This window comes from Phocoena sinus, chromosome 3, assembly GCF_008692025.1.
Source record: "Phocoena sinus isolate mPhoSin1 chromosome 3, mPhoSin1.pri, whole genome shotgun sequence".
NCBI lineage: Eukaryota > Metazoa > Chordata > Mammalia > Artiodactyla > Phocoenidae > Phocoena > Phocoena sinus.
This window is the reverse complement of record NC_045765.1, coordinates 174008452-174036128: the sequence shown is the minus strand read 5'-3', so window position 1 is coordinate 174036128 and position 27677 is coordinate 174008452. Positions and strand designations below refer to the sequence as shown.

Here is a 27677-nt window from a genome sequence, read left to right as displayed (position 1 = left end):
CTTTTGGGGAGTATAGGGTGAGCAACACAGCAATTCCTCCACCCCCAGGTTTCCCTCCTGCTGTCCATTTGCAGTCACGTCCTCCACCTGAGTGTCCGTCACCCATGTTGTGGGAGTCTCAGAGCGCTTGCCCACCCAACTGCTGAGGCCATCGGGGTTGTTTCCAGGGTGTGCTGGCTATGAGTAAAGCTGTGATAAACATTCACACACAGATTTTTCTCTGAACATAGGTTTTCCTTTTGTTTGGATGATACCTACATATGTGTGTGCCAAACTTCGTAAGAAATGGCCACTCTGCTTTCCAAGGTGGCTGTGCTGACGCGTCCCCGCCAGCAGGGAATGGGAGTTCCAGCTGCTGCAAGTCCCTGGTTTGCACAGTATTACCAAGCAGTTTTAATAGCTGGACTCTCACTATGGTTTTAGTTTGCATTTCCCTCATGACTAATGATTCTGAGCATCTTTTCATGTGTCTATTTGCCATCCGTAGATCCCCCTTGTAAACTGTCTGTTCAGGTCTTTGTCCACTAAAAAAAAAAGAAAAAGAAATCAGGTCGTTTGCTTTCTTGCTGTTGAGTTTAGAGCTCATATAAATGTTCTGGACAAGTGTCCTCACTGTATGTACGTTCTGTTGTATGTAGGTTCTGTTGTGTGTAGGTTCTGTAGTGATTGCTCCCAACCTGGCTTGTCTTTTCCTTCTCTTGACGAGGCCTTGCAGAGAGTGAAAGTATTTAACTTTGACAAAGTCCAGTCTATCCATCTTTTTAATAAGTCATGATTTTGATGTCACATGCAACAACTCTTTACCTACCCTAAGCTTACAAAGATTTTTCTTTTATGTTTGAGTCCAGTGTTTTATACTCTTACATTCAGTTTTAAGTTTTACACTGAAGTCTGTGATCCATTTTTAGTTAACTTGGTGTAAGGTGGGAGGCATAGGTCAAGATTTATTTTTTTTTTGGCATATGAATTCCAGTTCTTTCAGAACCATTGATTTGAAAATTGATCCTTTCTCCTCTGAATTGCCTTTACACCTTCGTAAAAAATCAGTTGGCCACATTTTTGTGTCTGTTTCTGGACTCTCTGTCCTGGTGCATAGATTGTTTGTCTGACCTTTCACAAATAAGTCGCTCACTGTCTTAATTAATAGAGCTTTATGGGCTCCCCTGGTGGCACAGTGGTTGAGAGTCCGCCTGCTGATGCAGGGGACACGGGTTCGTGCCCCGGTCCGGGAAGATCCCACATGCTGCGGAGCGGCTGGGACCGTGAGCCATGGCCGCTGGGCCTGCGCGTCTGGAGGCTGTGCTCTGCAACGGGAGAGGCCACAACAGTGAGAGGCCCGCATACCGCAAAAAAAAAAAATAAATAAATTAAATTAAATTAAAGAAAAATATATATATATAGCTTTATAATAAGTCCTGAAATCAGACAGTGTGAATTGGCCCCTGTTTTTTGTTGTCCTTTTTCAGAATTGTTTTGACTATTCTGGTTTCTCTGTCTTTCCACATAAATTTTATTTCATTTTTTTGAGAGTTCAAGTATTATTTCTTTTATTTTTTTAATTAATTTTTATTGGAGTATAGTTGCTTTACAATGTTGTGTTAGTTTCTGCTGTACAGCAAAGTGAATCAGTCATACGTATACATATATCCACTCTTTTAAAGATTTCCTTCCCATTTAGGTCACCACAGATCATTGAGTAGAGTTCCCTGTGCTATACGGTAGGTTCTCATTAGTTATCTATTCTATACATAGTAGTGTATGTATGTTAATCCTAATCTCCCAATTCTCCACATAAATTTTATTTATTTTATTTTATTATTATTTTTTTAATTAATTATTTTTGGCTGCATTGGGTCTTTGTTGCTGCACGCAGGCTTTCTCTAGTTGTGGCGAGCAGGGGCTACTCTTTGTTGCGGTGCGCGGGCTTCTCATTGCGATGGCTTCCCTTGTTGCGGAGCGCAGGCTCTAGGCGCACGGGCTTCAGTAGTTGTGGCATGCAGGCTCAGTAGTTGTGGCTCACGGGCTCTAGAGCATAGGCTCAGTAGTTGTGGCGCACGGGCTTAGTTGCTCCGCGGCATGTGGGATCTTCCCAGACCAGGGCTCGAACCCATGTCCCCTGCATCGGCGGGTGGATTCTTAACCACTGCACCACCAGGGAAGCCCTGTTTTATTTTTTAAAATATTTATTTAATTTAATTTTTTGGCTGCTCTGGGTCTTAGTTGCGGCACTCGGGATCTTCGTTGCCACGTGCGGGATCTTCATTGTGGCATGCGAACACTTACTTAGTTGCAGCATGTGGGATCTAGTTCCCTGACCAGGGATCAAACCTGGGCCCCCTGCGTTGGGAGCACGGAGTCTTAGTCACTAGACCACCAGGGAAGTCCCTCCACATAAAGTTTAGAATTAGCTTGTTGACAGCTATAGAAATTCTGGCTGGAGTTTTGACTGGGATTGTGTTAGAGCAGGAGATCAGTTTGGGGAGAATTGACAGCCTGACAGCACTACTCTCCCAATTCGTGAACAGCGTCTCCCATTAATTTAGGTCTTTTATTACTTTCATCAGCGTTTCATAGCTTTCAGCCTAAAGAGCCTGTGTATATTGTTAGATTTATACCTTAGTATTTTCCATTAATATTTGTATCGCTATCGTACGTGGAGCTGTTGTTTAGCTTCTCTTTTCGTTACTAGTATACAGAAATACAATTTATTTTTCTAGGTTGACTTTTTGTCTGTGACCCTTCTGAATTCACCAGTAATTCTTGGAGCTTTTTTGTAGATCCCGTGGGAATTTTTACGTAGATCATCACGTTTTCCGAGAATAGAGACAGCTTTTATCTACTTTTCAAGCTGCATGCTTTATTTTTCCTGCCTTATTGCACTCCTAGGCCTTCCAGTGCAACAGAGTAGATGAGGTGAGAGCGAACACCTCTGCGTTTCCCTAACCTTAGGGAGAAAACTTCAGTCTTTTGCTTGTTTTGCTTTTTGTAGATGCCTTATATCAGATTAGGAAACTTCCCTCTATTCCTTGTTTTCTGAGACTTCTTATGAATGGATTCGTTTTGTCAGATGCTTTTTCTGCGTTTATCGAGATGATTTTTCTTCCTGAGTCTGTTAATATTGTGAATTACATTAATCGATTTTCAAACGCTGACCCAACCTTGCATGCCCAGGATAGATCTTATTTATATATTGCTGGGTTAAATTCGGTAATATTTGTGGGGACTTTTGTGTTTATGTTCATGAGAAACACTTTTGTTTTTTTCTTGTCTGGTTGTGGTGTTATGCTGGTGGAGGCCTCGTAAAACCATCTGAGCGTGTTCCCCTCTCTTCTCTTTTCTGAAGGAGATTGTGTAGAATTGGTATTATTTCCTCCTGAAATACTTATTAGAATTCACCAGAGAAAACAACTGGTCTGGGAGTTTTCTTTAGAAGTTTAATAATTCAAATCACAGTTTTAATCATGGAGATTAAACTATGAATTCAGTTTTGTTAATTGATAAAGGACTATTCAGGTTATCTAGTCTAGTGTGAACTTCAGTAGTTTGTATCTTTCAAAGAGTTGGTCTATTTCATCTATGTTATTGATTTTATGGGTACAAAATTGTCCATGGTTTTCCCAAGTTGCCCTATTTTTTTGCTTTTTTTTAACCTCTTTCTTCTTTTATTATTTCGGTGTGATTTCAGACTTACGAAACAGTTGACAGAGCGGTACAAAGAATTTTTCAGATTCCCAGACGTTTCCGTGTTAGCACTTGCCCTCTCTCCACACTCATTTTCTCTTCTGACGCGATTTAGGTTGTGTGGCAGGCGTGATGCCCTTTACTCCTAGAGGCCTCGGTGCATTTGCTAAACCAGGATGCCCCCCACGGCCTGGGCACAGATGCGGGACCAAGGGCTCTGAGGCCGTGTTGTGACTGTGTCCATAGCCGACTCAGCTCCCACACGGTCCCAGTGCCCCGTTTGTGCCAACAGGAAACCTGTCACATGTTTAGCTGTCCTGCCTCTCTCACCTCCTTTAATCTAGAACGTTCCTTGGCCTGCCCTGGGGTTCTGGGACACTGACTTCCCAAGGAGCACTGGCCTGTCGTCTTGCAGAGAACCCCTCAGTTTGGGTGTGACTGGTCTTCCGAGAGTGTGACGTTCCGGGGGTCCTTTCCTATCTTTGCTGATTTCACTTACTATCCTTTTGTGAGAATGTGAAACACAATCTTGATTCCAAAAGTCATAAGGAGAAGGAAAAGTCAGAGGAGGGCCCCCACCGTCCCCCCCCCCCGCCTCAGGGTGGTGAGCTCTGTCCTCTATCTCTCCAGCTCACATGTACCCAGCAGGGGCCGCTAGCTCGCAGGCAGCCCCTCAGGGCCCCGCCGGGCTCACCACCAGCCGGCCTACTCATCCTACCAGCCCACTCCCACACAGGGCTGTCGGGTAGGCTGGGAGGCTGCCCTCTCCCCCTACAAGGACCCTGGGGCACCTGGGCCCAGTCTTCTCCCATTGCCCCCTCGCCTCCGCAGAATGTGGCTTCCCAGGCCCCTCAGCGCCTCCCAGCCGTCTCCCAGCCTCCGCAGTCCAGCACCATGGGCTCCATGTTGCCTTCTTAATGTCTGTGGGTTCTGTGACTATGTCTCCTTTCTCATTTCATTGGTAATTTGCATCTTCTCTTATTTTTTCTCAATCAGTTGGGCTAGAGGTGTATTCATTTTATTGACTTTTTTCAAAGACACAGCTGTTGGTTTCATTGGTTGTTGCTGTGGACCAAATATTTGTATCCCCCGCAAATTAATATAATTCAAATTCATACTAGATTGGAGACCTAACCCCCAGTGCAATGGTGTTTGGTGGTGGGGTCTTTGGGAGGAGATTTGGTCATGAGGGTGGAGCCGTCATGAACGGGATCTGTATTCTTATAAAAGAGACCCCAGAGAGTCCCCCGCCCCTTCTACCACGTGGGAGACGGCTATCTGTGAGCCAGGAAGGGGCCCCCACCGGATTGCTGTCCTTGGGTGAGGTGTTCTATAAACACCAGTCACATCAAGTTGGTTGACAATGTTGATGGCTTTTATATTCTTGTTGAGTTTCTGTCTAGTCTTAACCTGAAAGACATCTTCTAGTATAATTGTGGAATCTTGTATTTCTCCTTTAAGTTCTGCCAGTTTTTGCTCTATGTGTTTTGGAGTTCTGTCGTATATTGCAAACGCACTTAGGATTGCTATGTTTTCTTCATGAATTGACCTTTCTGTCATTATCATTATATAAGATGCCTCTTTATTCCCGGTAATTGTCCTTGCTCTGAAGTGGGCTTTGTCTAATGCTAACGTTGCCACCCCAGCTTCCTTTTAGTTAATGTTTCCTCGGCATGTCTTGCTTCATCTTCTTACTTTCGGTCCATTTGTATTATTATATTTAATGTATATCTTTCCTTTGTTGGCAGTACATATTTGGACCTTTTTTGGTTTTCTAAGTCCAGTCTGACAGTATCTTTTTTTTTTAATTGGTGTGTGAGGCCGTTTATATTAGGGTAATCATTGATATTATTGGATTTCAGTCTACCGTTTCATAATTTTTCTATTTTTTGTTTCCATCTTTTTGATTTTAGTAATATTTATTAGTATTCCATTTCAGTATCTCTGTTGACTTTTGTTTTGTTTTTGTTTTTGTTTTTGCGGTACGTGGGCCTTTCACTGTTGTGGCCTCTCCCGTTGCGGAGCACAGGCTCCGGATGTGCAGGCTCAGCGGCCATGGCTCACGGGCGCAGCCGCTCCACGGCATGTGGGATCTTCCCGGACCGGGGCACGAACCTGTGTCCCCTGCATTGGCAGGCGGACTCTCAACCACTGCGCCACCGGGGAAGCCCCTCTGTTGACTTTTGATGCTTAATTTTGATGTGCTTGGGAGTGGGTTTATTAGATTGTCTTGTTTAACGTTCGCTGAGCTTTCTGAATCTATAAATTTATGTCTTTCACCAAATTTGGAAAGTTTTCAGCCATACTCTTCAAATATTTTTATTTCCCCAACCTCTTTCTCTTTTATTTCAGAAACTCCACTGGCCCAGGTGTTAGGCCTTTTCACACTGTCCCACAGGTCCTTGAGGCTCTCTTCACTTTTTTCCAATATTTTCTCTCTCAGGCTGGATACTTCCTATTATCTGCCTTTACTGACCCTTTTCTCTGTCACCTCCATTCTGCCATTAAGCCCATCCAGTGAAAATTTAACTTCATATATTTTATTTCTCAGTTCTAAAATTCTCATTTGGTTCTTTTCTTTATAGTGTCTGTTTCTCTTCTGAGACTCTTCATCTTTTTTGTTGTTTTCATTTCAAAGTGCTACCTTTATCTCATGGAGGAGGGTGTGTTAGCTGGTTTGCATCCCTTACCTGGTCACTCCGCTGTTTGTGTCAGCTCAGAGGTAGGGCCCTGTTTCTCGCCTTCCCCCGAGCGTGACTCGAACATTCTGGTGCTAAGCGTACGCAGTAACTGGGGTCGGGTGCTCAGCAGAGGAAGGGCCTCCAGTGCTCCCGTCTTGGTTCCCAGAGCCTGTGAATTTGCTACTTTATATGGATAAGGGACTAAAAGTGCAGACGTCCGGGCTCCCCCTGCAGGACATGCGGCACCGAGGCCGCACAGGCTTGTGGTGGCGGGCCTCCTGTCGGCTGTCCCAAACCCACTCCTCAAATCCAGCGCACACAGGGATCCTGGACCCTCCGGGAAAGAGGCTGATGGAGCAAAACACAGAATCCAGGAGGAAAGTCAGCTTGGAGGAGACAGATGTGCAAAGTGGAGATGACCAGACAGGCAGACCATACGGCCCTCGAGCCGCTCGGACACCGGGGACACAGGTAGCTGTAAAAGCGACCACTCAGAGATCTTAAAAGAGCTCAGAAATTAAAAGCGTGAGAGCAACACCTAGAAATCCGTAGAAGGGTCTGCAGTTAGAGCGCTCCGTGCGTAAGTGAAGAACGAGCGAATGACAGAGGGAAGTCGGGGAAATGGCCGGGCCCCACGGGACCTGCATAATGGGAGCTCCAGAAAGACCACAGGGGAGGAAATCGTCAAGGAAGCAACCCAGAAGGTTTCCCAGAGCCCAGGACTGAGCTTCCAGCCTGAGAGGCCCTGCTGGGTGAACAGCACAGAGGATGAGAAGGACCAGGTGTTCGCCTCTGTGAAATTCTGCACCCAGGACAGGAGAGTCCGGGCTCGGAGACGAGAAGGTGGAGGCTGGAAGGCCACGAGGAGGTGCCTCAGGGGAGGGGGCTTCCAACCGGGGATCCACATGTACCTGCCTGTCCTTGGAGTCGCGGCGGGGAGTGAGGACAGCCCTGGCATCCTGGCCGCCCCCCCCAGTTCCACTTCCTCTGCATGGACCAGGCCGTGACCAAGTGGCAGCTGGGGACCTGGAGCCCAAGGCCCCTCCAGAAGGGGTGGGGGGAGAAGGCGGTGGACCAGACAGTGTGGGGGGCAGCTCGTCCGCCAGGGAGGTAAGGAAGGCCCAGGCCTGGGGTCACTGAGGACAGTGCATTCCCTGCCCCCCCCCCCCGCCCCCGCCTCCCCGCAGAAGAGTCTGCGAGCACAGACGCCGGGCGGATTCCAGCAGAACCATGACGCAGCTCAATGCCCCGGCAGAGCGGAAGCGAGGGCTGCAGTGGCGGCGGGGACACGCGGACGCCTGAAACCTGGGGAAACCCGGGGGCAGCAGCTCTGTGAGCTGTCAGCTGCAGCTCACGCCACCCCGGCTCCAGGCGGCCGCTCTAGCAGGAAGCCTGGCCGGGGCTCCGGGGCTTTGTGGCTCTCACATCCTGCACGTTTGACTCCAGCCCTCGTCCCGCTAGAGTCCAGACTTTGAAGCTGCTCAGCTTTCTGGTGTCCTTGCAGCTGGGACCCCTCCTCGTACTTTCATCGTCAGCTTTCCTTTCTTGGGAAGTGGCTCTCTTGCAGTGTTTGTGGGGGGATCCTGTAGTTGGCGAGTCGAGCCCGTTTCTTCTTCTTGTAGTTACTCTTGTCTGGGGGCGAGTTTCTGTCCTTGTATTTTGTTTCTATTGACTGCACCGTCCTTGGTTGCTTTTTCTTCTCTCCAGCCCCCATTCTGACTGAGCTTCATGCTAGTTTAAGTCACACACTCTGCTTTCGTTCTCGGGGGATCACCTTCAGAGCAGGTCTTTCCAAGCAGGTTTCTCTTTGACCCCCTAGATTTAGCAGGGCTGGCGTCTCCCCAGCAGTCCTGCATCTGTCCAGGCCCCCAGGCCCCGCACGGACACAGTGACTTTGTCCAGAAGTGGAATCCTGGATGGCACAGATCTGGTCTGTGTTCCTGACTTTTTAAGGCCCCCCTGAGGTTCAGGATGTGGGTCACCCTCCTCGCAGCCCCCAGATGTGCTTCTTGTTCTGAGGGCCTCCCCTCAGTGCTTTCACTGGGGTCTTGATGTGAAATCTTCCTGCATCTCACCCCGCGCCTTCATGCTTGGATAACAGTTTGGTGGGATGTAGAATCTTAGGTTCGAAGTTTTTCCTTCAGCCTTCGAAACTCCTGTCCCATTGTTTGCAGCACGGGTGCCGCTGATGGGGTCCGAGGCTGGTTCTCTGCAGCGGCTCCGCTCTGGCTCCCTCTTGAGCTTTCGTGAGCCCGATGTTCTTGGCTTTGATATTTTTGAATCGCACCGTAATGTGTCTGTCGTCTTGTTTTGCCTGCTTCGTGCTCCAAGTTCTTTCCATCTGAGGCCTTTCTTCTTTAATCTGGATTTTGTTTTCCATCATTGCATCCAATGCTGTCCCTCTCCGTTACTGCTTCTACCTCTGGAGCCACCTTTACCCAGCTATTCCTGGGCACTGTCTCCCATCTACTGCTCTTCTGTGTTCTGTCTGGTTTCCCTTCTCTGCTGTCTTCAGGACTGATCTTCCAGGTTGGTACCCGTCACAGCACACCCTCAAATGTTCTCTTTCTTCCCTACGTTCTCACACCTAATAGATAGTTCCCCTTGCTTTGCTTCTACCATTTCTCCTTCCTAGCTCGTCTTGCCAATCGACTTTCTTATCTCCTTAAACATATTTATTTAAATTCGTGCTTGTCTCATCCTTGGTCTCCTTTCTGTGCTGCCCCACCTGCCGGGCATCTCCCAGGCTGTCTCCTGGTCCGTGTGTTCTGTCCCTGAGCAGCTGTGTGCTGGGGGCAGGAGGGAGGGTCAGAGGGCAGGGGTTGGGGGCAGGGGCTGGGCCAGCGGGTTTGCCTCCTTGGTGAGGGCTCCCCTTTCGAAAGGGCCACCTCGGAAGGAGCCCTGGCCTGGGGTTTGCATGAGACTGTGGAGGGGGGGCAGGGAGGGGTGAGTGCCCGGTGCGCCCTTGCCTGTGTCATCCCACCGGGCCGACCGCCCCCGGGCAGATGGGGGACGGGCCGCAGCAGACCATAGAGAGGCTTCCTTCTACCTGTTCTCTGCTCCCCCGGCCCCACCCCCACCGTGAGGAGCAGCTGGGGTCCCCATGGCCTTTCTGGGGCTCACTCCCGTTTGGATGACGTGGGCTGACTTTGGGGAGGGGACAGAACCCGTGCTGGCTCGCCCTGCGCCCACACAGAAGCCTCGCATCCCTGCTTAACCTGGTTGCCAAAAGAAGTTAAAAGGAGCCGGAGGGGAGGCTCAGACTCATTGGATTGTGTTTGGTTTCTGAGTTCGAGGCTGGAGCAGGACCCTAAGGTTAAAACAATAAAAATCCTCAGGGGAGGGGGTGGCCAATGGGCAGATGTGCTGACTCGCCGAGGTGAAGGGGTTTCACCCGTTCCCACCGCCAGCCTCGGGCCTGTGAAGGTGACCCATGCAGCCTGGACCCAGTGGCACCCACGGACCCGGCGGAAATGGTGTGAGAGCGGCCTTGCGCGTCTGGGAGCCCCGCAGACACCCAGCAGGCCACCGACCCCTGCCGACCCGTGCTGGCGTGGTTTCTGGAAAAGCCAGCACAGTTGCCGGGAACTTCTCAGGAACCACAGGCGACCTACTGGGAACAAGAGTGGAGACTTTCTCACGTTCAGGCCGTCGCTCTTCTAGAGAAAGACCTAGAAAACCCTTCCCTGGTTGGGAGAAGTCGCCGGGGGCCCCGAGGGTGTCGGCTCCCGGCAGGTCGTGGACGGGGCCTCCCTGCTGCTATTTCTGCCCCTTGGTGCCGGGCGCGCAGGTGAGGGCCCACGCGTCCTCCAGAAACGCAGGTGTGAAACCCCAGAGCACCCGGCGCAGAAAGTGGAGCACAGTAGGAGTCGGCCGGAAGGGCAGAGCAGAGCCGGCAGGGGTGGGGGGGCCGGGTGGCCCGGGAGCAAGGGTCTCGGGGTGGCTGTGAGGGATGGCGGGCCGCACAACCCCCTGGGTCCCCAGCTGTTGAAGAATGCACTGGTGAGGCTGACGGGCGTATGTCTGGGGATCCGGGGCGGGCCGCCCCAGGGTGCCCAGCTCGACTGCTCCGGGGAGAATTCCTTGATGTCCTCACCCCGCACCCACACTTTTCCGGGGCCTCCGCTGAGCAGGCTGTGGCACGGGCTGCTCTGTCTCCCACTTTGGTCTCGGTGCTCAGAGGAATCACACTTTCTCACCTCCCGTTGTGACCGCTGATCCTGTTGTTCCCAAACTCCTTTGACGTGGCTTTTCTTTCAGGGGTTCGACAGATATAGATAAAAGTGTCAGAGGCTTCATGAGAGCTGGCCTGCAGGTGGACGCAGCCGGGAAGGGCAGCCTGCCCCCCACTCCCCGGCGGCCGCCAGCCCACACCCTGCCTCCTTCCCGCTGGCCCACAGTCCCCGCCAGCCCGACCGTACACCAAGCGGCCGAGGGCAGCGCCACGCCCAGGCTGTGTCCCACCGAGGCCCTCAAGGTCGTGCTTTCTGTCCACTCAGTGGTCTCCCTGTGGGTCAGAAGCCCCCAGCTCCTGGCTCCACCCCTGAAGGCAGTTCAGCTGCCTGGGGCCTGGCTGGACATGGCCTCTCTGTGGCTTTTAGACCCCCAGAACTCTCCACTGTGAAACCCCTGACTGTCCACCAGGAGCCCCTGACCGTCCAGGGTCACTGTGCCGGGCTCACTGGTCAGCGATCGCTGTGGTCACTCAGGCCCTGCTCTGCCCCTTGACTTGTCCAAGGTCACACAGCTGAAAAGGCAGCACTCGGTTGGAATAGCTGCGTCCCCCCAGGGAAGGAAGAGAGGTGTCTGTCTGCTGTGGCCACGTTCTGTGTCCGGGTCTGGGCTTCACTCCCACCAGCCACAGGGAGGCTGGAGGGCCCAGGGCCAAGCTCACCGTCCAGGTACCTCCACCGCCCAGGTGTCTGTGCCACAACCAAGTCACTCACCTGGAGAGAAGGACCTGGAGGGCCCTGGGCAGTGGACGGCCAGAGCAGGGGCCGTGCTGGCACGAGGGTCTAGCTCCCAGGGCCTGGGCGTCCGCACCTGCCTCCACCCTTGCGGTCCTGCCCCAGTCAGCCAACTGCATCTTTCGAGAACTGCTTTCAAGTGCCGTAGCCGCTCCGTGGCAGGAGCCCAAGGCCAAGTTTACTGTTTGTGGGATCTATAAACAGCCAGCGATCCGCTCCCAGCAGGAGCGCCTCGCACGCACTCAGGCCCCACTGCGAGGCCTGGCGAGTGATCTGGCTCCAGCAGGGCCGAGCGGCTGCCCTACACGCCGGGTGCCCCTCACTAGCTCGCGTGACTGGCGGCCCTGGCCTTGCGGTGTTGCTCTGTAACCGTGGCAACGGCTCTCAGGGGAGGGCACAGCTCCCAACTTCCCTTCATTCCAGGGAGGGGCGGTGAGAGGGGCCGTTGGAATTGTTCCTTTTTCCCTCTTCTTTTTCCTCTGCCGTGACCTTGACAAGCAATCTTTGAAGTACAGGCTAGCTATTTTTTCTGCGTGGGCTGGAAGAGATCAGGATATTCAAGGGTTGGCAAAAGGAAGTTCCGCTTTCTCACCCGTTTGGCTTGATCCCCGAAGAGGGGCTGGGGCAGCAGCGTCGGGGGGCAGAGCGAGTGGCAGGCCCTGCGGTGGCAGGTGCAGGTCCTGTGACTGCTAAGTAATTGAATGTGGATGTGGTTGTTTCTCCCCTTAAAAAAGTGCAGCCTTCCACTTGGGGCCAAATTCTTTTTTCCACTTGGAAAAGTGATCTCATTTTCCATGTACCATGTTTAAAAAAACACAAAAGTCTTGTAGGAATAAAAAGGGAGAGAGAGAAAACAAACAAATGTTTGCGACGCATATTTGAAAGACGGTCCCACATGTGCAAAAGTATTTGGCGTGATGGTTCTGGACCAGAACGTCAATCTGATATTGAATCCATATGAGTCGGCAAACAGCACTTTATGGTCTTTTTTCTTTTTTAAATTTCTGCCTTAGGAGTTAAAATTAAGGTTGTTTTTGGTCGTGACTAATCTCGTAAAATCTTTTTTGAGACGGCATTTTATATACTCAAACCCTGAACATTTCTTTGGTCTTTGGACTATTATTAGTGGGATGTCATGAGTCTGTGCAGCCTCTGAAATGGGAAATGCTGTGCAAGGGCTGGTGGCACAGCCAGCACCCACCTCGCCCCCTCCCGCTGCCGGGGGGCTGGGGGGGAATGCACCGAGTCTGCAGCTTGCCCGGGGGAGGGCGCAAGGCCCTCGCGGCCACCACTGCCCAGCCCCATGAGGTGTCTGGGCTCAGTCACCTGGGCCGCATGGCCACTGGTGACGTCATCTCTCCCTGGTCAGCGCTGAGCTGAGGCTGTAAGAAGGATGGATGCTGTGTCCTGACAGTCCCGAGGTGGACCCAGCGCCACCCACCCTGCTTCTGCCCAGACCCCTGGCGGAGGGGCACTGCAGAGCCCCGAGGGAAGGTGTTGGACCGGCAGCCTGCAGGGCCCCCTTCTGGGGCGCTGCGGCCAGCTCCCGATAAGACGCGAGGCCTGTGGAGGCCAGAGCTGGCTTCCCTTGTCTGAGGGTCACAGTCACGGCCGCAATGGGCGGCACCAGCCCCCGGGGTCTCGGCCATCAGACCCCGCTGGGCATGGGCACGGGGCAGGGAGGGAGGCAGGTGCCCATTCAGATCAAATCCCAGCAGCACAGGAACCCCGGGTTTCCCAGGTGAGGCGCTTGAAGCCAGAGCAGGAGGGCCAGTGAGAACACAGGCACCGTCCTCATTCTGGAAAGACTCCCAGCTCTGAGCTGGCGGCAGGTCCGCCCCATCACACGCCTCCTTCCTCCCAGGCAGTGTTGCAGGGGGAGAAGGCTGTGGACTTTCCTCCTTGCTTTAGACACCTTCCTTCCTGGAAGTGTGCTCACGCCTTGCAGGAGCCCCTGTCCACAGCAGCATCGTCCTGGGGGGCCAGGAGCTGAAAGCAGCCCAGATGCCCGTCAAACGATGACGGATAAGCAAAGGTGGTCTGTACGTGCAATGGAATATTAGTCAGCCTTAAAGAGGAAGGACATTCTGACACATTCTTCAACACGGATGCACCGGAGGGTGTGGTGCTAAATAAACAAGCCCGTCACAGAAGGACCAGTCCTGCACGAGTTCACTTAGGCGGTCCCTGGAGGAGGGGGTAGATGGCGGGGCCGGGCTGGGGCGGGCAGTGTGTCAGTTTGGGAAGATGTGAAAGTTCTGGAGATGGTGGTGACGGCCATACAACCACGTGAATGTGCCACAGAATTGTGCACTTGAAAGTGGCTAAAATGGTGAGTTTTCTGTTACATAGATTTTACCGCAATGTAAGAAAACCTGGCATTAACAAAGTGCAGTGTCTCGGTTGGGTCAGTGTCTGAGGGGCACAGGAATCTGAGCCTCAGAGGCCCAGCCTCATCTTCGATTCTGAGACTGACAGCGCTTCAGGAAATCCTCCAGACCGGTGGAAGTGGATGCGAAGGTTTTCTGTTTTTAGGTAAAGCATCTCTGATGTGGCACAGAAACTGTGAGAAGTGCTGTCCATACTTGCCATCTCCGGGCTGGCACCCAGTCTGGGTGGGAAGGACTCACCGACGAGGCTCTTCGGGGTCTGCTTCGTGTCCTAGTGATTGACCCAAGCAGTGGGAGGGAAAGAGGCAGTCAACATATAGGAAAATTGGGCCTTTTGTTAACCATAGAACATCGCAAACGTTTCATAGGTTCCCCCCGCACCAAGAAACACTGGGGGTTGGCATATTCACAGACTCGTGACTAGCCCACTGGGATGAGATCCAGGCAAACACCGGACTTTCCATCTGCGGCTCAAAGACGTGAGGACAGTGGGACCAGACACTTCTCCCGGGAGCCGCACAGGAATTACAGTGACAAATGGCACAGTCTGTCTGGTTCTGGAGACGTTCCAGTGGACATGGGTGTCACCCAGCGTCGATTTCCAGTTCACTGGGGTTTGGGGTGGGTGAGTGATAACGGGCTTTGCGATGAGATGTGGTCACCAGTGCCACACTGTTTAGGGCAGAGGTGCAGCTGGGGGCTATGTGAGGCTTGGGTTTGTTTCTTGCTCAGAAAACTCAGCACAAAGTCTAAATCCTATTGCAAAGTCACCACCCTGGTGTTTGAACCTCTGTGTCAGAAAGTTGTCCAGAATTTTGAAATAAAGTGAAAAGTTGGGTGGCACCTCCTTTTCAAGTCATGTGGGCACAGGGCTGCTCAGGGATCACCCAGGGGGATTTGAATTTTGCATCTAACGCAGCAATCTTATCCCAGCTGCCTGTGAGCACCTAGTGTCTCAGACACGTCTTAGTCTGGTTTAATGTCTCAGTGCTTCCCTCTTGAATAAGATCTTTGTCGAGTGTTTACTGTATGTTTTCTGAGGGCTGCGACGTTTCTTCTCCGAGTTATACTTTAATGGCTAAGTTGTGGCTTTGTCTCGTTTGAGGCTGCGAGACTGCGTCCCTTTCCAGGGGGTTTCCTCGTGAATTGTGTGTGGTGTGATGTCACTTTGGGCAGAACACACGACCTCCGTTTAAGCCGGACACCAGTCAGCAGCTCCGTGTCCCCGCTGCCCCCGACACCCAACGACAGAGAAACACACACATCTGAAACAAAAGTGCCGTCCTAATGTGAAACGGAGAAGGCAGAAAATCTGCAACAAAATTAACTGAAAGAATGTAGGGAGAAGACAAGGCAGAAGCCTGAGCACGCAGCAGCCTCCGGGGCTGCGGGTTGGCTGGGGCAGGGCTGGACAGTGGAGTCTCCAGCCTTCCGGCTGCAGGAGCTGAGGGGACGCTGACCAGAGTGGCAGCTGCTCAGACTCTTGCCTCTCTGGTATCTGGTCCACTTGTTTTAAGAGCAAATTTTAGGTAAACCTCTAAGGGACAGAAAATACCATTCCAGAGCACACAAAATGAGGGAAGCGGCAGCTAATTCTGTACAGTCAGGAACCCTGTACTAAAACCAGGCAGAGACGGCGCTTGGGAGAAATTCGGCCCGTTTTACTTGTGAGGCTAGATGAAACCATCCTGAACGCGGCACGGCACACCAAGCCCGTCATCGCCGTGAAGGAATGAGGCGTGGTGGCTGAGCGCAGATCTGGAATGGATGATGCTCCGCGACAAGAAATATCGGTCAACTGTAGATGAGCACTCAGCCTGTGAAACAGACAGACAGAACCTCAGGGGAGAACCGTTTACTGAAAAGCCCGCTTCGTCTAGTAGTTTGGATGACACCACCTTTCCGCCTGTACTTGCACCTGCTCTGGGCTTCCTATCCCAGGCTCTGGACGCACTTGTCCATTCACGCGCCAGCACCCAGCTCCTTTAGTTGTGGAGGCCTGACGGTATGTTTTGACAAGAAATAACAGTCTTCCCTAACTTTCTTTTTCAGTGTTTTTGTAACAATTAGTGCATGTTTACTTTCCATATTTAGTATCAACTTGATGGCGCCATAAAGATTTGATATACACTCCACTATATATAAAATAGATAAACCGTAAGGGCCTACTGCATAGCACAGGGAACTATACTCAGTATCTTGTAATAACCTATAATGGGAAAGAATCCGAAAAAGAGTATATGGAAATATATATAGTGATTCAGATATATATATATATATATATATATCTGTACACCTGTACTAACACAATATTGTAAATCAACTATAGTTCAATAAAAAAAGTTTGATATAGACAACATTGCACTCTGTTGATAACTTCACTTAGGAAGAATGGTGAGTCACCCAGTCCAAGAACAAAGGATGTCTTTCCATTTGTTCACATATAATTTTGTGTCTGTTGAGATTTTTTTTTTTTTTTTTTGTGCTACGCGGGCCTCTCACTGTTGTGGCGTCTCCTGTTGTGGAGCACAGGCTCCGGACGCACAGGCTCAGCGGCCATGGCTCATGGGCCCAGCTGCTCCGCGGCATGTGGGATCTTCCCGGACTGGGGCACGAACCCGCGTCCCCTGCATCGGCAGGCGGACTCTCAACCACTGCGCCACCAGGGAAGCCCTGTTGAGATGTTTTGACGTTTTCTTTGCATCGATTTTGCACATTTCTTGTTGAGTTTACAAGTCCTGGGTCTTCTTTGTAAATGGGGTTTTAACCACCATGATGTCCTCTAATATGGTCATTTTTCTCAGATGTAAAGGTTATTGAGTATATATATTTAATTTTATATCCTTGCTGCTTACTGAAATCTTTTATTTGAGTTATTTTATCATTGATTCTCTAGGGTTTCCTGAGTAAACCATGGTATCATCTGCAAATAGTGATCGTTTTACTTTCTCAATTCTTATACCTCCCATTGATTTCTCTCTTCTAGTTGCAACAGTTAACACCCCCCAGATACTACAGGACGGGAGTCAGCAAACTCTTTCTTTAAATGGCCAGATGGTGAAATATTTCAGGCTTTGTGGGCCATATCAGCGGTCCCCAACTTTTTTGGCACCAGCGACTGGTTTCATGAAAGACAGCTTTTCCACGGATGGGGTTGGGGGGATATTCAGGCGGGGATGCTAGTGACGGACAGCCACGGGGAGCGGCAGGTGTAGCTTCTCTCACTTGCCCGCTGCGCTCACCTCCTGCTGTGCGGCCTGGGCACTGGGGACCCCTGGGCCATATTGTCTCTGTCATAACTACTCAGCCTTGCTGTTGTAGTGCAAAAGTGGCTCGAGACAATACGTAAATGAACAGGTGTGGCCGTGTTCTAGTAAAATTTCATTTACAAAACCAGTGGCAGGCTATATGTTGGGGGGTGTAGTTTACACACCCCAGTATGGGATGTCATAGGCATCGTTGCCTTGCTTCCTGATCATACTGGAAACACCTAGAATTTTCCCCCATTAAGTTGCTACCTTGGGAATAACGTGGACAGACACACACACACATACAACATGCACACACACGTTACCATGTTAAGATGTATCCACAATTCCTATTTTCTTGTGTGTTTTTATCAGGAACAAGTGTTGAATTTTGTTGAAAGCTTTTTGCCATCTATAAAGATAATCATAGGGAATTCCCTGGTGGCGCAGTGGTTAAGAATCCGCCTGCCAATGCAGGGGACATGGGTGCAAGCCCTGGTCCGGGAAGATCCCACATGCTGCGGAACAGCTAAGCCCATGCGCCACAACTACTGAGCCTGCACTCTAGAGCCCGCAAGCCACAGCTACTGAGCCCGTGTGTTGCAACTACTGAAACCTGCACGCCTAGAGCCTGTGCTCTGCAACAAGAGAAACCACCGCTATGAGAAGCCCATGCACCGCAATGAAAAGTTGCCCCCACTCACCACAACTAGAGAAAGCCCACGTGCAGCAACAAAGACCCAACAGAGCCAAAAAAAAAAAGATAATCATAGGTTTTTCTCCTTAGATCTATAAATGTGGTGTATTATATTAATGAATTTCTTAATATTTCCTGATATCCAACTTTGCATTCCTGGAATACATTCATTTGGTCATGCTGTATTCTTTTCTTAATGTGAAATTGAAGTCTGTTTGCTAATATTTATTTAGCATATTTGTACCAATAGTCAAAGTAAGCAATTTTATTCTTATTGTATTTTCCTTATCAGAATCAAGTGTCAGTGTTATACTTCTTAAAAAGAATTAGAAAATTTCCTTCACTTTCTATTTCTGAGACAATTTATGGGGCATTGGTGTTATCTGATTTTAAAAGATTTGGTAGAATTCCTTTTTAAAACCATCTGGGCCTGGTGCATTATCCTGGGTTAGTTCCTTGGTAACTTTATTTCTTCTACAGAAATTGATCTTCTAAGGTTTCTATCTCTAATGGGTCAATTCTGGTAAATTAATTTCTTGAGTATCATTTTTATTATTTCCTCACTATCTTTTTAATGTCTGTAGGATCTGTAATGATGTATCCTTTAAAATTCCTGGTGTCTGTAATTTGTATTTTTCTTGATCAATCTTGCTAAGAGTTTATCAATTTTATTAATCTTTTTAAAGAAGCAATTTTTCACTTTGTTGACAATCTTTATCGTTTAACTGTTTAAACAATTTTCATTGTTTTTTCTCTTATTCAAATTTTTTCTTTCCCTCTCCTTACATTGTATTTAATTGTCTCTGCTTTCTCTAGTTTCTTGAGGAGGGGTTACACACTTTGTTCTTTTGAAACAGTCATCGTAAGCTTTCTGGGACTTTTATGTTGCCTTTTCTGCTTGTATGTAACTTGAAGTTCATCACCTCTCTGTGTTCTCATTAGGATGGGGGTGCAGATTTGTGTAGTTTTACCTGTTCTCGTTGTTCTCCATCATTCTTTAGAAGTGTGGGGATTTGAATTTAGGTGGCTGCCTAGAAATCTTCGATATCAGTAATTTAAAAGCTCTTGGATGTTGATATGTATAAACCCTAATAGAAAAATCAGCACATGACACGCACGGGCAGTTTACCAAAGAAGGAATACAAGTTATCAATGAATGTATGAAAAATTTTCCATCTCATCAATAATCAAAGAAATGAAAATTATAATGGCGGTTAGATAATTTATCACTTATAAAATTGGCAAAGATTAGAAAAAAAGAAAAAGGTATCCAGCATGGTCAAGAGTTAAGGGAAATGGGTATTATAATACACTGCTGATAGCTACAAACTTCACAGAAGTTAAAGTCTCTATATGTCTGGGGACTTCGCTGGCGGTCCTGTGGCTAGGACTCCTCGCTTCCACTGCAGGGGGCGCAGGTTCGATCCTTGGTCAGGGAACTAAGATCCTGCATGCCGCGCGACCAAAAAATTAAAAAAAAAAAGAGTCTCTGAATGTCTGTATGTTAAAGATTCAAACGGAAATATTTTGAACGCCACTGTCCAGTTGCCTGAACCTCCCTTACCTCCAGCTTCTGTATCGGCCCAGTAGAATCCGACTGCTCCTGCCTCACGGAGGTGACGCGGAACTGAGTGCGCTATTCCACGTATGGTGCCTGACACTCACCAGGACCTACACAGAGCGTGCTGCCATTTTCTGTATCAAAGCGATGATGATGATGCCAGATGATAGATAGATACAGATAGGTAGGTAGAATGCGCGTTGATCACGCGCTCTAGTGGCCGTGGCCCCTCGTGCATCCTCACTAGTGATGGTTCTGGGAAGCCTGTGCAGGAGGGGCTGGAGGGCCCGCTTTTCGAACAAAGAGAGACTTTAAGTTGAGCCCAACACAGCACATGCCACAATAATTACAGCTATAACTGAAATTTAATAATCATAAAAATATTGTGAATAACATACATGAGTAAATTTAAAATCAAGATGCAATGAGTGCATTACTAAAAAATATTTTTAAATGCCATGATTGATATACGAGAAAAATCCTGAATACACTAACAACCATTACATAAACTGACATGGGGCTTCCCTGGTGGCGCAGTGGTTGGGAGCCCGCCTGCCGACGCAGGGGACGCGGGTTCGTGCCCCGGTCCGGCAAGATCCCACGTGCCGCGGAGCGGCTGGGCCCGTGAGCCGTGGCCGCTGGGCCTGCGCGTCCGGAGCCTGTGCTCCGCAACGGGAGAGGCCACAACAGTGGGAGGCCCGCGTACCACACACGAAAATAATAATAAAAAATAAATAAATAAACTGACATGGTACTAAAATCCACCCCCTTTCGCTCACCATCTCTCCCAAAATGCACCCAAACTGTTGGATCTTAGAGGTGAGGTGAACCAGACTTTCAAGGAATACATCATTCTCATCATAAATAAGTGGGTCCCGAGAATGAAAAGAGAGGGAAGATGAGGTATGCTTGACACCAAAATAAAGAGAGACGCTTCTAGGCTGGATTTCCTTATATATAAATGAATATTTCGTAAGTGAAATGAATCAATTCCAAGAGCATATTAAAAATTATGATCAGATAAGGTTTACCCTACGTAGGCAAGAATGATTTCACCATCAGAAAATCTGTCACTGTAACTCACCACATTAATAGATTAAAGAAAATCTATGTGATGATTTCAGTAGATATAGAAATAGCGCTCGATGGAGCTCAACATTTTTCAGGATAAAAATTCTTAGAAAAATCGGAACACGGTATAGAGGAGGGTACATGAATGGGGAAATCCACAAGGTGGCATAAAGGTTCTGTTCTGTTTCAGGTACCGACGTGTCATCTCACAGTGATGGTTATACTTTATAAGACGTAAATTTGATAATCATTAGAAAAAGAAGAACCCTAGTCTTGAGCCTTGTAAACCGTGACCAAGTTCCCGTGTCACCTGCTAGCTTGGGGCCTTTTGCAAAATGGTCATAAATAAATTAAAAGTGGGCCTTTCTGGAGGCTATGAATACAGACCACAAAACGGGGGAGAAATGGTTGAAGAGCCGAACAGAATCAATGCTTGACGTTTTCATTTTGAATGATTTCACAAAGGTATCTTGGAGCCAACTCGAGCTTTTGTTTTTTCTAGTCCCTCCACGGCTTTGCTCTGGTGGTAAGCGCGGAAGGGACGATATTCTACGCGTCAGCAACGATTGTGGACTATCTGGGCTTCCACCAGGTAAACACAGCTACTCTATCTGCTGCGGTTCGGTTCTGTTACCTTGAAAGTACGCGTTGTCTTCAAGGTGTAAAATGTCTCTAAGATCAAGCTGCTTTTTTTTTTTTTTTTTCTTAAATCATGGAGCTTTCGTCAGATGAGGAGTTGCACACCTAGCTTTGTCTAGGGCCCAGGGTCGCAGCGAGAGGCGTGACAGTGTCCTGGGCGTCCCCCGTCTGAAGGGCAGCGGCTTGTGCTGACTGAGGCCGGGCCTCCCGGGCTCCTCGCCGTGAGAGGCTGGTCAGGGCCAGGGCAGTGGACCTGTCCTCATCTGTGCATTGGTGTCTCAAAGCCCAGACACGAGGTACACTCAGGACGTAGTGTGTCCTGGAAACGCTCTTGTTGGTGTACAGATAATTCATCTGGAACGTTGCCCCAGGCCAGCCTAGCTTGGATGACTCCAGACCTTGGGGCAGAGCTGGATGGAGTCCCATGCAACACTGGGCCCTAGAAGGGTGGCTCAGTGAAAAGTCCCAGGAAAGGAAGAAGGATCTGGCTTGGCCTCCGGGAAGGAAAAGAAGTCTCTCGTGAGAAATCCCAGCCCAAAGTCACCAGCCTGATGGTGCAGCCTCCCGGCTCTGGAACTTCGACGGCTGAGGTCTGAGGACAAGCCGGGCACCACAGTGGCCGCAGCTGCTCTGCCAGGGGCCACCCACCAGACGCAGCCCTCTGCAGGGAGCTCGCGGTGCGGAGTTATCAACTCGAGGAAGCCATGGGCCAGCGGCACTGGCACCCTCCCTGAGGAATTCAAGACAAAAACAGGTGGATTTGCGAGAGAACAAAACAGAACCTGGAGGAACGGAGAACAGTGTGTCTGTCCTCAGGGCCACATCCGGAGGCAGAACCTGTGCAGTGATTCGCACGGCTTAATATACAGAATCTACAAACTTACACTAATGTAAGTTTAGTGTAAAGAATCATCGCCTAGTGACACAGGATGAGCGAGAAAGGGGTGCAGACACAGTGGGTGCAGAGGGAGCAGCGCCCGCAGGGCGGAGCCCCGGCGCCCGGGAGGAGCACATTTCGGAGACCACGCCCCTCCCCGCCCCCAGCCCCACCCCCCGTTGGCTGGGGCGAGGCGGCGGCCCCTGGGGGATGGAGAGTCCCCCGAGGCGCCCACCCGCTGGGACGCTGGCGAGACTGGGACAGGGGTGCTCGCCTGGAGGTCGTGGACGGCCCCGCGGGGCCGGGGTACCTCTGCCGGCAGAGGGGAAATACCTGCAGAGCCGGGATCAGAGCCAAGCGAGGGAGCGGGGACAGGCCAGACTGGCGTTAAGAACGAAAATCTCCCTGGATGGGCCGAGCACCAAGGGGGTGCCCGAAGCTGAGGGCAGCGGAAGCCAAGGTGTGAGAGCCCGGTCCCCGACAGGCTGAGAACTGAGGTCCGCCTGAGCCCCTGAGGCCGATGGGGCCCGTGATCTAATTTCCATGAAAATCCTCGTTCGAATCGTTTTCGATTCCTCCCACGCTCGTTTCCAGGTTGACTTTCCCGCCACCCGGACCCGCACAGAGTGACCGCCAGGCCCTGTCCTGGCCCCGGGACCGTCTGGGCGGCCTCGCGGGCAGCGATCGCGCGGTCACGGCCTGTGGCCGAACAGCGGGCGGAGGCGCGGCCCCCCGCGGGGGCGTGGCCTCGGGGAGCCGGCCCCGCCCCTTCGAGTCGGGGTCGCCCGACTTCCTCCTCCGCGCGGTGGGGCTGCGAGGCCGCGGCCGGGAGCCCCAGGGGGCTGGGGGCGCTCCTGACGAGGGAGCTGGGCCACCCGCTCCGCCTCTGCAGTCGCTGTGCGGAGGCCGCGCTCGCACGAGGTCGGGGGCCGTGGCCGGGGTGCAGGCTCGGGCTCAGGGTCCCCTGGAGCAGCGCCCCCTCCAGGACGGCAGGTGACTCCGCGAGGCCGTGGGCACGAGGGATTCCAGACCCAAATAGCGAAGCCTTCCACGTGCTCCCCTGGAGGTCGTGTGCAGGATGTGGATCTAGAAAAACGTGGTTCGGTCTGCCTTTTGCGTGCTCAGAATTTCTTTTCGTTCCCATCACTGTCGCCTGAGTTGCTCTGTGAATTCTCCAGACACCCCAGAGCCACCTGCCTTTGGCTGTAATTCGAAGGTCTCACCACCCGGTAGGACCTTCGTGGGAAAAGCCCTGCAGAGGAGACCTGCTTCCAGGTCTGAACTTGCTAATTGGCTCTTTTGGTTTCTTGGAACTTGGTTATTTCCGCTGAAGCGTTAGAAGTGAAAACAAAAAAAAAGTTTTGCCTTTTATTATAAAGAAATTGTTTCCAAATGCCATTAAATCAGGCCGTGCCTCTAGTTTATGCAAAATATTTCATGAACATGTTAGGATTGCTTTGTGCTATTGTAAGCTGCTTGTGCAAAACGCCTTACAAAAAGTCAGGAACCAGGTATTTCCTGTCACAACCTGAGTGCAGCGGTTCAGTATCTTGCACTTAGCGCTCTCTGAGACGAATGGATAGGCTTTAGATGTATATTTTAGTTGCTGTTACCGTTTGCTGTTTCAGGATGTTGTCTGTTCTCTCGGAGGTCTGCGGTAGGGGCAGCTTGTCCCCATGTGAACCGGGGCAGATGTGAGGGCCTGTGGAAGGAATCCACGGGCATGGAGAGTGGATGTGCGCCCTCTCTGCACAGAAAGTAGAGATGGTTACTGCTGGAACGAGCCGTTTGTGAAAACAGTTGTATCAATACTTTTATCCTCAACTCCGCAAAGGGTGGTTTAGAGGCAGGATGAAGACCGCCTGACCCAACCAAAGCAGGGCCTGTTTTGTGCTGTTTGAATCATTGTTACCTACTCTCTCCCCTCCTTCTCACGTTTCCCACCATTTATTTTTCTTGACCTCATTTGTAGGAATCAGACCCTAGGAGATTAGGAAGGACGAAGGGCAGCCACACTAGTTGCTACCAACTTGGTTTCCTCACCCCAGATAACTGGTCTTCAAATTCACCTTGGTCAGCGATGTCTCCTCCAAGTCAACCTGCCCCCTGTGCCCGTTAAGCCACAGACCCACACCTTGCGTCCCGTTCGTGAATCATCTGAGGTGTGTGGAGACGGCAAATGGGGCAGCAGGGAGGCCCTGGGGTTCTGCGAAGCTTGGGGTCACCTGCCAAAACGCACCAGAGAATAACCTGGATCACAGTGCCTGTGTATCAGTTTATGGTGAGACGTATCCAGCGCTCACAGGTCAGCACAATTGTTTTCCTTTAATCAAAACCATGGAGGGGAAAATGCCATCCATCAAAGCAGGATGGAAAAACACCAGATTCCTAGGAATGAGTCAAGCAAATGATATGCAATATCTCCACACAGAATATAAAACATTATTTAAAGAAGTTAAAGAAGATCCAGGTAAATGGAAGGGTATGCCATATCATGGACTGGAGGACTCGATATTATTATCATAAAGACATCAGATCAGGTTATAGAATGACATTAATTAATAACACTGCCGTAAAAACTGAGCAGCTTCTCTGGGAGGAAACTGACAAGCTAATTGGGGATGCAGAGGGCTGAGCATTCCCATCGGCAGGGCGGTGGGGGGTGTGATTTTCCCTGGGACGTACAATCCCGGAGACAAGACTGTCCGTCTAGCTCAGTGGCTGAGACGTGTGGGGTTGGTGGAAGAGGGACAGGTGGACCCACAGGACAGAGCGGAGGTTCAGAGCAGCCGCGGGTTTACAGTGAAGCTGGTGCTGCCGAGAGGTGGGCAGGCGCTGGTCTCGTCAGTAAATGGTGCTTCGTGAACTGGATCCACATGAACAGAATGAGTCTTGACTCCTACCTCACACCATGCACAGTCAATGTCGGGTGGGTGGTGGAAGCTTCTAGAAGATAACAGGGCAGAGTTAGGAGGTATATGAGGACAGAGTACATAGACAGGACAAAAACTCTAAAACCCTGTCCATGAGGATAGATTGATGAATCAGGCTGTGTCAGACCCATTAGGAGAGCAGCAGTGGAGGCCAGAGAGTGGAGAAGAGTTTTGCAAAGGAATCCACCCAAGAAAGGACTCCTGTCCAGAAGGATGAAGAGCGCTGACAAACCAGCAAGACAGCTCGACGGAAATTCACGGGAAAGACAGAAGCGAGCAACACGCACACACACACCCCCACATCTAAAAACCAATAAACATGTGAGAAGATGTTCAATTTCATTAGTCTTCATGACGTGCTAATTAAAACCATCAAAAGAAACCACGATGCATCCACCACCGTAGCTCAAAAAAAAAAAAAAAAAAAAAGGGTTGAAAATACCAAAGGTTGGCCAGAACATAAAGCAACTGGAGCTCCACACACTGTCACGACGGAAGTGCGTATTCGTGTGCTCACTTTGGACGGCTGTTTGGCCTTTTCCACTAAAGCTGAGGCTCTGCTCACTCCACGACCCACTCATTCCACTCCTGGGTGTGCATCCAACAGAAACGCCCTCGAGGACACAGCAGCAGCCTCTGTAACAGGCTCAGACGGGAGATAACTCAGAGGGCCCAGCAGCGAGTGGAGTAATCAGTGTGGTATGTCCTGACAGTGGAGTACCACACGATGGTGGGGCTGAAACACCGCCGTCACACGCACAACTGTGATGTGACACAGAGGTCACAGCGCTCCATTTACATCCAGTATCAGCCGGCAGTGCGGGGTTCTGCGCCACGACCGCCTCTGGGGAGGGTGGAGGGAAGGGGTTCTGAGATGCTGTAGGGGTCCTGATTCCCGACTGGGTGGTGAAGCTGCATATTTATGATGTGGGCACTTTTCAGACTATGTGTTATGCCTGAATCACAAAAGTGTATTAGGAAAGCATGGCTATGGGATGTGCCCTTGTAACCACAGAGCTACCAGGTGAGGTGGGAGCCTCTGGTGAGAGGGAGCCTCCAGGTGAGGCTGCCAGTTGCCAGTCGGGTGAGAACCAGAATGTGCGGCAGGTGCCACCAGGTCTCAGCAGGAGGGAAAGTCAGGTGTGCCCACGTCCACCATGAGTTGGTCCCCAGTCACGCCAGACTCCCTGACGCTGGACAGCACTGACAGAGGACCACAATCACTTCTGACCTCAGGGTCCTGTTGTTCCTGTGAAAACAGCGTCTTGGACTGGGGGGCGCACAGGGGATAGAGTCCGGCCTTCGAGTTATGATCACACTCATTTTCTAACTTTCTGAGGCTACCCGTTTGATGTCCGGGGGCCAGTTACAGGAGGAGCCTGTGGAGAGATGCTGCACCTCATCCACTCTGGGTGGGGTTACCTGTTACCTTCTAAGGAGGTAACGTCATTTGTGAAGTCTTCATCCTTCAGGCGCTTTTCCTCCATCTAGTGTTGCAGGGATCCAGTCGAGAAATGATGGAAACTCAGAAATGGACCAGTTGAAGAGGTCACAGACAGCACCTGGCAGGCTGGGCTCCCAGGCGGGTAATGAGTGATGCCCTTCAGTTAAGAGAGGGTAGTGGGGAGATGTGCTCCAGGCTCGTCATCTGTCGACACTCTGCGGACGTTTTTGCCGACAACAGCAACCGTTGAGTCTAATGAAACCAGTCTTCGTAGTCCGTGGCAGTGGCCTTTGTGCCGCAGACCGCAGTTTCCCAGCATGGACCTGTGGGTTGGCCTCTGCGTTCGGGGCCCGAGCAGGTGGGAGGATCCAGCACCAGAGAGAGGGCTGTGGACTGGTGGGTCTCTGCGGCGTCCTACCAGGGGGGGTGGTGGTCAGGCCTGGAGGTGCTGGCCTGGCCCCCATCTCACCTGGTGGCCCCCAGCTCACTTCACAGGGATGCTCTTTTAGTTAACTTTTGTGATTCAAGTATAACAGATAGTCTGGAAAGTGACCAAACACAAACGCACAGCTTGGTGAGGTTGGAGTCAACTTGGAAAAGTGGGTATCTTGACCCCAAGTGACGTTTGGTCTCTGAGTCCCCGACCTGCCCCTGAAGGCACCGCCTGGCCTGGGGGGCACCCGCAGTGTGCCCGGCTCTGTGCCTCGTGAGCCGGGTGCCTAGTGTCCAGGCCATGTGGTCATGTCCTCCGGGGAGGGACTTTCTCTTCACAGGTGTGACTTGCCTTTGACAGATGGAGGAGACATTTTCGCAGTTATTAACACTGGAATAAAGTGTGGAGATTCACTCAGGGTAAGGCTAAAATGACTGTTGCCATGTTCCAGACGGACGTGATGCACCAAAATATTTACGACTACATCCACGTGGACGACCGCCAGGACTTCTGCCGGCAGCTGCACTGGGCCATGGACCCTCCCCAGGCTGGGTGTGGGCAGAACCTGCTCTCAGAGACAGGTGGGTCTTGGGGGGGCCCTGGTCTAACTCAGACACGGATCGCCCCCTTTCCTTCCCATCCAATTGGTGCGCTGTGGATGCCCCCTCCTCGGAGACCTCGTCCCGCGCCCCGCCCCGCCCTCCTCCAGCCCCACGTGGCTCCCGAGTGCCCCTGTGTCTTGGGCTGCTGCTCTGTGCCCCCCGGGGCGTGGCGTGAGGCCGAGAAGCCACGGTACTTGTCTCCGGTTTTGCGAACTCCCCCTCAGACACACGTCTTCCAGGAAATTCCTTCCACTCACTTTAGATTTACCAGAAAAAATCCCCCAGAGACTGTTGTCTGTTCAGGGACGTTGCCCGCTGTGAGCGAGACCTCCTACAAAGTCCCGGATCCGTGGCCCCTGCCCACTGGACACACCGGGCAGGCATCCAAGTGCCCAAGAGACTGCAGAGCCGACGGGAGCTCGAGGGGAAGGGCGGCGTTCATCTGGGGTCCAG

At 51.0% G+C, this 27677-nt stretch overlaps 1 protein-coding gene across 2 annotated transcripts in view; it reads left to right on the top strand.

Annotated features, from left to right (window-relative positions):
* Window positions 1-27677, top strand: part of AHRR (aryl-hydrocarbon receptor repressor) — a 74764-nt gene that overhangs the window by 37561 nt on the left and 9526 nt on the right. For both annotated transcript variants that reach the window (XM_032629238.1, XM_032629239.1), the window contains exons 5-6: window positions 20799-20888; window positions 27074-27203. In XM_032629238.1, coding sequence (XP_032485129.1) covers window positions 20799-20888; window positions 27074-27203 — 220 coding nt within the window. The remainder of the gene's footprint in view (window positions 1-20798; window positions 20889-27073; window positions 27204-27677) is intronic.